Source organism: Monodelphis domestica, chromosome 2 (genome assembly GCF_027887165.1).
Source record: "Monodelphis domestica isolate mMonDom1 chromosome 2, mMonDom1.pri, whole genome shotgun sequence".
NCBI classification, from domain to species: Eukaryota; Metazoa; Chordata; class Mammalia; order Didelphimorphia; family Didelphidae; genus Monodelphis; species Monodelphis domestica.
Genome location: NC_077228.1, coordinates 265,902,362 through 265,914,801, shown reverse-complemented (window position 1 = coordinate 265,914,801; position 12,440 = coordinate 265,902,362). Strand labels below are relative to the sequence as shown.

Sequence of the window (12,440 nt, the reverse complement as noted above, 5' to 3'; positions counted from 1 at the left end):
CCTTGGGGAACACATTGAAGGTATCTCAAACAAGAGACCTCTCTGTCTATTTTCCCCTCCAAATTCTAGGGGAAGAAGTTGGCCCTGTTTAGTCCTCTACCACTGATTCCCAACTCTATACTCAGGGACATCTCCTTTTCCGTGATATCTTTACCTACCCCAGTGTTAGACTGGAAGTGAAGTGTTTTCTAGCCTCTAGTTTAAAGTCCCTTTCCTTAGCTCCCTGTTTCTCATCTTCCAGCCTTTTCCTCAGGATCTTTGAAGTTCTTTCAAGAGTGCTTCGGCAGTTAGACTCTCCATGCCTTCACATCAAATGTTGGGAGGATAGGGCAGGGATTTCTCTGCTCCCCACCCCAGTGATTTCATCTTTCCCAGATAAAATGTAAAAAGCTGGTAAATAAATCCAACCACTATATCTTTTATTCACATGCCTCTTATGGTCACACGTGTTTCTCTCCCAGACAGAGAAAGTTAGTTATAGCCTAGATTCTTAGAGAATGGAAAGAACAGAAATAGGGAGCAAGGAGAAGGGAGTGGTGGACTGAAGGCCAACTGTCTCAGCAGCCACAAAATAGGGGGTGGGGATGAAGAGTGGGGAAAAAAACTAATGTAGTAACTTCAGCTACTGTTCCCTGCAGTGGCCACTGGGTTGCGGTCATTCTCCAAGGTCCTGCCCTCTACTTTTTGAGGATGCCCCAGACCCTCTTTTTTTCAGAAAGGGTTCATAGTTATCTCCTCTACTAGCAGCCTTGCCAGCCGACACCTAAATGACCACAGGGTCAGATGGACTGCTGAGTTGAAAGGTGGAAGTCCAGTCCCTAACCAAATCAAAGCCAAGCATCCAGGCGCTAGTCTCCACCTCCACGGCCGACTGCCGAACCCCGGACACCCCCAACCATGTTCAATTCTTATCCTCCCTGCCTGGCCCTGTCTGGCCTCAAAGACCAGCGACCCTACAATAATAAAGCACGGAGAGTTGTGAGGGGAGGAGGGGCAGGAGATGGGAAGGGCGGGACGGCTCTCAGCAGCTGCAGCTTCCTCCCTGGGTCCCCCCCAGGGGCCTGAGTCACGGGCCACCGCCCAGGACCCGGGCTTTGGGAGGGGGGAAGAGGAGGGCGGAAAGATTGGGGTTCGGGGGGGAAGAGTCACTAGAGAAGTTGGGTGGAGAGGACACCTAGGTTCCGAAAGGCAGAACGGCCGAAGCAGGGTGAGGAAGCTGGAGGTTGAAGGCCAGGATTTTTGGATTTCAGAAATGGGAGCGGGGAGCCGGGAACTAGGGGTCTACGCTTCTGAGAATACTTCCCAGAGGAGCCAGCTAGGGGTCCGAGGGCGGGAGGCCCCGCCCCCCGCAGGGGGCTCCGCCTCTCGCCCCCTTCTCTCTCCCCATTGTCCTCAGACAAAGCGGTCGCCGCCCCCAAGCCGGCCCCCCTCGGCTTGGGTCTGTCTCTCCTCCCTTCTCCCTCCCATCTCCGACTCTCCCTCGATCCCTCTCTTCCTCTTCCTTCTTTCCCTCTCCAGACGCCTTCTCGACCTCGCACCCCCTCCCTCCTCCCCCCCGGGGACCCTGCCGTACGTGAGTTGGGGGCGGGGGGCATTCAGACTTGGAAAAAGCAGAGGTGTCCGCTACCGCACCACCTCCGGCCGCCACTCTCTTTCCCTCCACTCTTTCTCCGTTCCGGGCGATTTTCTTTGTCTAGGGATTGGCCGTAGGGACAGGATGCGAGAATGGTTAGGGACCGCCACGCCTCAGGTCCTGGGTTAGAATGACAATGAGGTCTGAGGGTGGGGAGTAAAGGTGATACCTAGGTTCCTAAACCAGGTGAAGAGGGTTGGTGAGCAGAGCTGGATATCTGGGTCCCAGAACCGGAATGAGGGTGACAGGCGAACGGGGAGGAGTTGGACGTCTGGGTTCTGAGAAAAGCTTAGGTGCCTGGACTCCTGGTTTCCGAAAGTCCCCGGGTACTGTCTTTCCCCAGACCCGCCCCAGAGGCGGGGTGCGTGGGCCCGGTGGTGGGGGTGGCCGGGGACTGGAGGGGCGTGGCTGGTGAGAGGTTGGAGGGGAAACTAGAGTCCGCTAGGGGCCACGCTGTGACTGGCAGGTCTGCTGCACAGTTCCCTCCTCCCGTCTCTCCTTATCCCCTTCTCACCCTTTCCCCTACCCCCTTGATAAACCCTTACTTCTCCCCTCTTCCCTGTCCACTCCCTCCCCCCAACACCATGGTCCTGCTTTTTTATCCCACTATCCAGGAACTCCCCTAATCTCTATATCTCCCCCTTTAGCCACACTACTTGGTTTCTTCCCCTGGTTCTTCTCCAAACTGTTTTCTCTCGTCTTTTTTCTCTTCTCTCGTCTAAAGTATTGTCATCCCCCACCCTACCCCAATACTCTATCTTGGCGTTTTCTTTCTTTCTCCCAGCATTCTAACCTTCCCCTAGATATCTGTCTCTTCTCTCCCCCTACATTTTTTATGTTCAGTTCCTTAGTCTTTCCCCTAGTAGAAACTACTAGACCGTTTCTCTTCGTTCTTTTCTATCAGTTCTGACCCCTTTCCTAATTTCCCCACCTTTCCCTCCTCCTAGGGGTTTCCCTTTTATTCTTCCTTGTATTTTCTAACCAGCTCTATATCATACTTCCTCTCCCCCTTTCTTCCCCACTAAAACTCATTATCCAATTCTTTCCCACTTTCTTCTTTCTTCTCTTTGACAACACTCCCTTACTGCTACATCTCCTCCCCTCCAGTTCTCTTGCTCTACTGGGACCATGGCTACTGTCCCAGACTGGAAGCTACAACTACTCGCCAGGCGAAGACAGGAAGAGGCTGTTGTTCGAGGCCGGGAGCAGGCTGAGAGGGACCGACTGGCCCAGATGCCAGCCTGGAAACGGGGGCTGTTGGAAAGACGCCGTGCCAAGCTAGGGGTACCAGTGGGGGAATCAGGTCCTGGGAATGAGGCTACCGATGCAGCACCTCCTGAACCTGATGAGCCTGTTGTCCTTCTGGAGGCCATCGGACCTGTCCACCAGAATCGCTTTATCCGACAAGAGCGGAGGCAGCAGCAGCAGCAGCAGCAGCAGCAGCAGCAGCAGCAGCAGCAGCAACAGCAGCAGCAGCAGCAACAGCAGCAACAACAGCAGGAGGGTACTGAGGAACAGCTCTCTGATCGGAAGCCACCTGAGGGTCGAGGATCTATTTCAGGGATAGTGGAAACCCCAGGGCAGAGACCCAGCCCAGCAGAAGCTCAGGAACAGAATCCAGTGGGAAGAGCATCAAGAGAACAGAAGCTGAGCCTGGGGGAGTCTGGAGTTAGGAGACTGGGCATAACAGATATTCTAGAACAGAGCTTTAGGCCTGCAGAGGCTTTGGAATGGAGGTTAAGCCCAAGGGAAACTGAGGAGAGGAGCTCGGGACTCTCAGAATCACGTAAAAGCTCTGGGGAAGCTCCAGAACAAAATTTGAGCCCAGCAGAACCTCAAGAACAAACTTCTCAGGGATCTGAAACTGGAGAATGTAGACTGAGCCCAGGAGATAATGGAGAACAGAGACTAGGAATGACAGAAACACATAAATGGAGGATGAATTCCAGAGAAACCCATGAACAGAATCCAGAGCTATTAGAAGCTCGAGAATGGAGGTTGGCCCCAGGAGAAGAAAGTAAAGGGAGCTCAGGGGATTCAGGGACAGAACAGAGACTAATGCAGAGGAAATTCAGGGAAAACTCAGGACTTTTGGAGACACAAAGATGTAGGCTAAGTCCTGGGGAGCTACGAGAACAGAGCCCAGGGGTAATGGAGGAAGTAGAAATGGAGGAAATAGAAATCAGATTGAACCCAGGAGAAGATATTGAGAAGAGTTCTAGACATATGGAAGTACGGAAATGGAGACTGAACTGTGGGAAAACTAGAGAATGGAGCCCTTCGAGATCAGAGACTAGAGAACAGAAGTCAGTGCATTCAGTCTCTGGAGATCAGAAGTTGGGAGTACCTGGGGTAGAGGCTGGAGAAGGGAGAACAGGGGCTGCTGAAGAGGAAGCTGGGGATGAAGGCAGGATGATGAGCTCCCTTAGAAGCCACTACTTGATGACCTCCCCCCTCCCACCCGAGGAAGTTGGGACCAAAGGCTCAGGGCCTCAGGAAGAGGAAGCAGCAGAACCTCAGCCCCTACCACCAGCTTCAGTATCTCCCCAACCCCCTGCCCCGACAACTCCTCAGCCCCCAGGGGACCCGCTGATGAGTCGCCTGTTCTATGGGGTGAAACCTGGGCCTGGGGTAGGGGGACCCCGCCGCAGTGGACACACCTTCACAGTTAACCCCAGGCGGTCTGGGGCCTCTGCAGCCTCTGCCCCACCTGAACCTCAGGTCCCTGGACCTGGGAAGAAGCGGTACCCCACTGCTGAGGAGATTCTGGTGCTTGGAGGCTACCTCCGTCTTAACCGAAGCTGCCTTGCCAAGGGGTCCCCTGAGAGACACCACAAACAGGTAGGGAAGTCTAGCCTGGCCTCTTTGAGCTCCCATTCACCAACTCTCTTTGGGTCTCTTGACTTTGTGTCTTTCCTCTATATCTTCTCTCCTCACATTTCACTGTCTCACCCCACTTCCTCTTTTATTCTCCCCTTTCCAGTCATCTTTCCTAGGGAGACAGCTCACCTTTCCTGGTCTCTCTATTTGTCAGTCTCTGTCTCTGGGTGTGTCTCATTCACTCTCCCTTCCCTTAGGCACTGAATTCTTCCTGGCCTCTTTCCCCTAGTTTCTGTAGCATGTATTTGGGCATCTACTCATTTCTCCCCACCCAAGGGGAAAAGAGGAACTGCAGACCCCACCAGACAGGAAAAGGTGGGCTAAATTCAACCTTTAATCCAGAAGGGAATCAGTAAGAGAAGCTTGCATTTTAGGGAAAGAATGTAATAAAAAGAAGTTTGGGGCTAGTTTCCCCAGGAATGGGAAATCTGTACTCTTAACAGGAGAAGGGATAGTGATGGGAGTTTGGAGTGAGATTTTCTTACTGCTGGAGAGAAGAGAAAAACGGATTGTTTAGGGTGGGAGTGAAAGCCAGTGCTGCTGAAGAGAAGGAGAATAGTGAAAGCAGAAAAAACAGAATGTTTCAGAGAAGGCCCTTGAACCCTAAATCTGCCCCGAGGTGAGATGGAGACACAGTGGCTGCTTGAAGCTGATGACCCTGGGGTTGTGCATGCCAGTTGTGTCCCAGCTACAGACAGTAGTTCTCTTTTCTCTTGAGCACAAGAAGAGCCTTCTCTAAAATACTCCCCTTTCTCTCCCCTCCCTCCTTCCCTGGGGTTTCCCTTTCTCCCCAGATCTGGCTCAGGAACTGGTTTTCCCCTCTGTGGCTTTCCACTCTGGCCTCTCCCTCCTTCTAGGGTGGAAAATGTCAGAAGTAAGCCAAAGAGTGAAGCCGAGAAGACTGGGGACTGGGGTGTAGAGACTGGTCAGAGGATGCTATAGTCATCACCAGAGAGTTTTGAGAGCTCTGCTCTCCCTTTCCCACCCTCTTTCACTGAGGGGCATGTCCTAGGATAGAAGATAAAAAATAACCTGACTCCAGCAGAAGGGAGGTTAGAACTTCAGTAAGAACTTTCAGAGGTTGGGAAAAAAAACTGGGTAGAGGTGGGGGTGGGAGTGGGAGAAGTGTAGGCAGCTAAGGCATCTTTTTCCTTCTTGTTAAGGGCCATCCTGCCATTTTACTCTTTCTCTGATCTCCACCCCCATCCCATGGAAGGAGCCTCCCTCAGCCAAGACCAACCAATATCTATCCTGAGAGACAGTCATAGAATGTTAGAGGCTTTTTAGAAAATAGTTCTCATAGATGATACAATTGAATATCTCTAGGATAAGAATTGTTCTAGTATCAGCAATTTCCACCAGTTTTCTGATTCCTGAAACAGTGTGGAAGTCCTTCCTTAGAATCTTCATCTCTCTTACTCTAACTCTTATCTTTTCTTATAATAATCTCACATTTTTATGTTACTTTAAGGTTTATAAATTCCTTTTTCCATAACATTATGTGGTAGTAAAGAATATTGGTCCCATTTAACAAATTTAAAGATTTAAATCTGAAATTTAAAAAGGTTAAGTGACTTGTCTAAGGTTACATAATCACTCGAATAGGAAAACAATCTCAGTAGCAATGGGAAATGTCCCTTTGGAAATAGGAAGATAATTTCATTGGATTCCATTTCAGGACCACTTCACCCCATGAATCATCTTTTTCTGTAGCTAAACCCACCTCCAACAGCACTGCCCCTTTGGGAAGTCCAATCTCAGCTCCTGACTATGGGGGTCCTATTTCTGGATGTTGATATGAGGGAGATAAGCTCTTTGGATCCAAGGAAGGGAGGAAATGTTTTGCTTAGTGGAAGAAATAACTCCACATAAAGTTTTCAGGGAAAAGTTGAGGATGGAGGCAAAAGTAGGGAACTGGAGTCTAGACAAGGAATTTAATAGTGGTGAAAAAGGAGGGACTGCTACCCCCTCAATTGTAGGCATATTCGTGACTGAGGGAAATCTCAGGGAGAATGGTCTGAGAAGTTCCACTATAAGTGGTGCCTCCCCTTCTGATTGGGATGCTTCTTTACTGAAATCCTTTATCCTATTGCAGTTAACAGTGTTCCAGCTTAGAGGTAGGGTGTTTGGGAAAGCTAACATTTTATATAGAGCTTTACAATCCACAGGGCTTTTTCCCTCCCAGCAATCACAGGAAGTAGATGGTCCAATTGTAAATTAATTACATGAATTAATTTAATTAATTGTAAAATAAGTAAACTGAGGTTCAGAGAGCTTCTGTCATGAAATGATTTGTCCAAGATCAGAGAATTAATGGTAGACCCAAGACTAGAAGTTGGGTTTTATGTGTCCAAATCTAGTTTTCTTTCTAGATTTCCACAACTGGTTGGAACAGTAGAGCCTGGGTCCCTGAGGGGAACTAGCAGATGGAGATTGCAGAGGACACATGTCTAGGTCCTGGTGCAGGGAAGCAGTGAACATATCAACCAAACAGGAAGGCCAGGGCGGGAACCGGAAGTCTAGTGGGGCCCAATGTGGTGGGGGTGTATGGAGGTGGGGGGGGGCTGGGCTACATGCCCAGGCCCAGCTCTGCTCTACTCAGGATGTGGTGAGAGAAAAAGGAAGCAGGGTATGAGAGAAGGGGGGGGAAGGGAGGAAGAAGCTTTCTTACAAAGGGTAGGACTCGGACATCCAGCTCCTTAGCCCTCTTGTGCCCTATATTCCTTCCTTTCTTCTACTCCCACCCCCACTCTGCATAGTGACTCAAAGATAAACTCCAGCCCCCATGTCTTTCCTACCCTATTGCTTTCCCTAACACTGACCTCCAGTTAATCCCAAAGAATTCATCTTCCCCATTATCCAGACATAAATCTCAGCCCACTTAATCCAGTCTACTCCAAGGGATTGGAAACCCCATCCCCTCCTCCCAGAGCACCCTTGCTTGGTCCAGTGAGGAGGCCCCGCCTCTACTCCTACCAGGCCCCCTTATGACTTTATATAGCTGGTGGGAGAGGAGAGAGTGAGTCACCCCCGGAGTCACTGTGCATTCCTAAGCAGCCCAGTCAGAGAGGATGGGGGCTGGGGAAAGAACTCATTCAAGGAGGGAAAAGACATAAATTTAGAATAAATAAAAGGATATTTTATTTCACAAAGAAGATAACAAATTTACAGAATGCCTATCCCCAAGAGGTGATGTAGGCAGAAAATATAAGTGGATTTAAATAGAATTTGGACAACCTTATGATCCACAGGTCCATAGATATCTGCCAAAATAATACACTTATGGTTGGCACTAGGGGGTGAGATGGTTGTGCCTTCTCACAGTATGGCTCTCAAGGCCTCTGCTAACAAACAACTCGACATGCATGATTTAGACAGGATCCAATCCCCCTGTTTGCCTCTCAGACCATGTTCATAGATTTAGAGTTGAAAGGGACCTTAGCAATCATCTAGTCTGATTCCCCTCTTTTACAGATGAGGACACTGAAGCCCAGGGAAAGGAAGTGACTTACCCAAAGTCACAAAAGTAGTAAGTAGCAGAGCCAGGATTTGAACCCAGGACTTCTAACTCCTAACTCTAACTTCCCCATTCCCCCATCCTCAGCCCCCAATATGTAGTGCTCAACAATATTTCTCTTTCTAGGTTCCACTCTTCTCTAGAATACCTAAGGCATCCAAGTTTCCATGCCTCACTATTTTTCCAAATGATTCCCTAGGGAAACTAAGGATGGTTCTTGGAGTTTCTCCCTGTTTTGCCCCCTTAATCGCTATGGCCTTCAGCATTAATCCCACCCTCTCCCTTGCTCTGAGCTTCTTAGGAGGTGGGGCAGTAGGAGCTCAGCTTTTAATAACTGGGATTTAGTTTGCACATGTGCTGGTTTGTTTAGTGAGGTTGTCTACTATCTTTGGTCTACTCTTCTGCCCATTCTGCTTGCCCCAACCTCCTCCCCCACCCCATTCTCTAAGGCTCTTCTGTCTGGTGTTCTCTGACCTCTGTGTCAGTCACGGGTGCTCTTCGAGTGACCTAAGGTCACTGACTTGTTTTTTACTCTTTGCCCTTTATGTTTAGGGAAGGTCTTTCTCTCCCTCCTATCCTCTTCTCAAGACTGAAGATCTCTTACCTACCCTCTTCCTATCTTTGATCCTCCTCTCTTTACCTAGGAAAATGGAGCTAAGTACTTGGCTCCCTTAGGTCCTTTAGCTTGTGGGGAGAAAAATTACATGATAGTGCAATGAGTGATTTGGTCATAGCTTTATACAGTTAGAATAGAAGGGATCTCAAGGATCATCTAGTCCCAACCTCTTAATTTTGTAGATAAAGAAACTAAGTTCTGGAAGTCTCAAGCAACTTGTCCAAGGTTATGCAGGTTGTATATAGAAGAACCAGTATCTTCAGACTCTGTACCTAAAATCTGTAACACAATACCATACTGGCTCCCAATGTGTCTAGAAGGGGCTTGGGCATGGAAAGAAAGGAAAATCTGGGATTGAAAGGCCAAAGACCAAGTTTCACCTGGGAAAAGGGAAGGGATATATTGTAATAAGAGTTGGCAGTAGAGAGAGAGAAATGCTTTTTTGGGGGGGAAGGGGTAAGAAAGGAGTTCAGGCTCAGTCCATTAAATCCAATGCCTTCCTCTCCCATCTCCCCATTTATGTCAAGTCTCCTTGATTTACTTTCTTCTCTCCCTTTCCTCTGCCTTCTTAGCTCAAAATTTCTTTTAATGAGTCAGCCTTGGAGACGACCTATCAGTATCCTTCAGAGAGTTCAGTGCTGGAAGAGTTGGGCCCTGAGCCTGAGGCCCCCAGTACTCCATGCCCCCCTCCATCCCTGCCAGATGAAGAGGAGGATGAGGAGGAGTTGCTGCTGCTTCAAAGGGAACTTCGGGGAGGACTCCAAACCAAGGCCCTGCTAGTGGGTAAGTTGCCTCCACCTGGTAACAACTCTCAAGCTCATCTAGACTGCCATCTTGTGTCTGTAGTGAGAAAGAGTGCTCAGGATCTAAGGGAATTTTTCTGGGGGAGGTTGGAAGGAAGGGCATCCCTGGGGGAAATTATGGCATTTTAGAACTAAATGGGACCCTAGGAATAGTAATAGAGTGGTGAGATCCCCCTAAGACTAGGGCCTGTTTTAGCAATATTTCAGAGAGCACTGGAACCTTGATGTTGTAAAGGGAGCCAATTGGCAAAAGGGTCCATTAATCCCTAATAGATCAATCAAGAAACATTAACTGCCTACTATGTGTCAGGTTTTGTGTTAAGTTCAGAGTACAGAAACATGTTAAGAACTCATCTAGCACAGTGACTGACATATAGTAGGTACTTTGATAAATGCTTGTTCACTGACAGAGACATAGAATATCAGAGCTGAAAGAGAACCTGGAGGCTATTTAATGCAAGTCTTTCATTTTGTGACTGATCCATGGTAGTACATAGCTTGTAAGGGGCAAAGGCAAGATTCAATCTTAGCTCTTACTTTCCACTTCAGGGCCCCTTTCCCCTGAGAAAGTGGCTAATAGAGGCTGGTGGTGTAGGTCACAAAAATCATTCTGTCTCACTTCTTCTTGCATCACACAGATGAATCCTGCCGCCGGTGACCTTTCTAACTGGGAGGGTATAACTCCTTCCCACTCCTGAGTGCTGAAGATTCATCCTCCATCCTTCCTAGAAGTTGCTGTGCTGACAGACCCTGTGAGCTGTCATGAAGGAGAAATCCCATGCACTTCCTTTTCCACCTCACCTTCCTGTGCTGTGTCAGGTGGAAGAGCCCATCTATCCCTGCTCTCCAACTCATGATCTTAGGTCCAGATTGTTGTTCAATGCATCCTAGACATTTTCTATGAAAGGAGAGGGCCTCTGGCTTGCTGTCTCCTGGGAGCCAAAGAATCCAAGCCACCTAAGGGAAGGGGGCAGAGCCTACTGAGTCATGAGAAAGTAAAGCTTTCCTTCCATCTGTCCACTGCTAACCCCACCGTGCCAACACCCCACCCCACCCCAAGGTCGGTAAGTGCAGGCCACCCTGCCTTGACAAGTCCTGCCCTCACTCCTTCCCTCTGTTTGTTTACAAGTTGTATCTACCCTCTCTGGGGGTTAAGGATGCACTTTTTCCTCTGCCTGGGTCTCCACCCATTTGTGTTTACAGCTTCCACTTTCCCAAGCCTCACTCAGCCAAAGTCCTAGGTTTACAAACCACACCTGCCATGGTTATATTACCATAACTCAACCAGTGGGCAGTCCTCTCTCTTGCCTTCTACTGTTTGGAGCCTGGCCTTCTTCTTGAATGTCTAGCCTCCCTAACCCTGCCTTGTTCAGTATTATTTTGGTCTTCCAAAAGGAGGAGGGGTGACCTCAATCTTTTCCTCCCTTGTAGTTAATTAATTCTTCTGTTTCTTACAGTGACCCAGAATTAAACTGATGAAAATATGGGAGGGTCCTGATGAGGTCCTACCTTGCATCTCCTTAGCTGTGGTATTTGTTGGTTTTTTTTCCTTTAAAATTTTTTTCCATAATAAAATGGAAGCCTTTCTGGCTACCTGTTTCATTCTCCTGGTGAGAAGTCTGTAGGGTGGGAAGCATGGGGTTGACCAGATTCTTAGGCTGTAGGGAAGGGAAGGGCATTCCCTGTTCCAGGGAATAAACTGAACTTTCTTCTCCATCTTTATTGGTTGTAAGAAGAGAAAGAGGTTTTGGTGCAGGAAAAACACCTTTTGGGGAAAAAAATCAGATGAGAGGCAGCTAGGTGGTACAGAGCCACCAGGCCTAGAATTAGGAGGAGCTGGGTTCAAATGTGGCCTTAAATACTTTTTAGCTATGTGACCCAGGACAAGTCACTTAACCCCATTTGCCTTGCTCCCCTCCCCCACTTTTTTTAACCTTTACCTTCTGTCTTAGAATCAATACTAAGTATTGGTTCCAAGGCAGAAGAGCAGTAAGAACTAGGTAACTGGGGTTAAGTGAGTTAGAGCTGTTAGTAAGATAGAAAGTAAGGGTTTAAGAAAAAAAATATCAAGTGAAAGGAATGAAAAGATGAGAAAGTGAAATCTGGTATCCTACATAGACAGTTAAGAAAAACTTCCTCTCTAGGATGAGTAGGAACTGTTTAGTTGCCTCTCTGGTAGCTGTATATCAATTCCAACATTTCTCATTTTATGAATAAGAAAAGTCAATCACCAAGCATCTATTAAGCACCTACTGTGTGTCAGGTACTGTACACTGGGGATACAAAGAAAGTCAAATATCAGTTCCTGTTCTCAAGAAGCTCAGTCTAATAGGGTCCCAAGGCAACATACAAACAACTTTGTACAAACAAAACAAATGTAGGATAAATTAGAGACAATAAAGCACCAGCAGCCCAAGAAGCAAGGCTGTAGAACTGGAGATTGGGAAAGACTTCTCATAGAAGATGTTGCTTTATCTGGAATTTGAAGCCAGTATAACCAGGAGACACCCAGAGAGAGAGAAAGAGAGAGAGAATTCCAAGACTAGGGACAGTCAATTAAAAGTAGGATAGAGGACTTATTACAAAAGGAGAAACAACAGGATTTGGCAATAGATTGGATGAGGGTGGGGTGAGAGATAAGAGGGAAGAGTTGAGGATGACACCTAGGGTACAAGCCTAAGTAATTAAGATGATGGTGGTGCCCTGGACAATAATAGGAAACTTAGGAGGAGAGAAATCCTTGTAAGGAAAGATCATGAATTCAGTTTTGAACATGTTGAATTTAAGATGTCTATGGAATATCTATCTGAAGATAGGAAACTAGAGATCAGAAGAAAGGTGAGGGACTAGGTGAGTAGATTTCAGAGTCATCAGGATGGAGATAATAATTCATTCCATGGAAGTTGATGTTATCACCAAGTGAAAAAGTTTAGAGGGAGAAGGCTAAAATAGAGCTTTTTGGGGGATACCCAATGTTAGTAGGTATTACCC

General features: G+C 47.9%; 2 protein-coding genes and 1 long non-coding RNA gene across 8 annotated transcripts in view; 2 read left to right on the top strand and 1 right to left on the bottom strand.

Annotated features, from left to right (window-relative positions):
• Positions 1 to 422, top strand: part of NRM (nurim) — a 4,794-nt gene extending 4,372 nt beyond the window's left edge. For both annotated transcript variants that reach the window (XM_056817845.1, XM_056817846.1), the window contains one exon: positions 1 to 422. This exon is cut by the window's left edge and continues 723 nt beyond it. The gene's annotated coding sequence lies outside the window, so the exon portion shown is untranslated.
• Positions 423 to 1,141: 719 nt separating this feature from the next.
• On the top strand, positions 1,142 to 11,051 carry PPP1R18 (protein phosphatase 1 regulatory subunit 18). Of its 3 annotated transcripts, none has more exons than XM_056817839.1 (4): positions 1,142 to 1,207; positions 2,741 to 4,474; positions 9,219 to 9,429; positions 10,088 to 11,051. In XM_056817839.1, exons 2-4 carry the CDS (start codon positions 2,762 to 2,764, stop codon positions 10,105 to 10,107), a joined length of 1,944 nt encoding a protein of 647 aa, XP_056673817.1. In that variant the 5' UTR covers positions 1,142 to 1,207; positions 2,741 to 2,761; the 3' UTR covers positions 10,108 to 11,051. The 3 variants fall into 3 exon arrangements, with proteins under 3 accessions (XP_056673817.1, XP_007483553.2, XP_007483554.1); XM_007483491.3 differs by lacking the exon at positions 1,142 to 1,207 and adding an exon at positions 1,227 to 1,573; XM_007483492.3 differs by lacking the exon at positions 1,142 to 1,207 and adding an exon at positions 1,492 to 1,569.
• LOC130457312 (uncharacterized) overlaps positions 3,058 to 12,440 on the bottom strand; it is an 11,683-nt gene continuing 2,300 nt past the window's right edge. For 2 of the 3 annotated variants that reach the window (XR_008916499.1, XR_008916497.1), the window contains one exon: positions 10,190 to 10,406. This is a non-coding gene — a long non-coding RNA (uncharacterized LOC130457312). Of the gene's footprint in view, positions 3,171 to 10,189; positions 10,407 to 12,440 lie in introns of those variants that run through there. The other variant, XR_008916498.1, reaches the window with a different exon arrangement.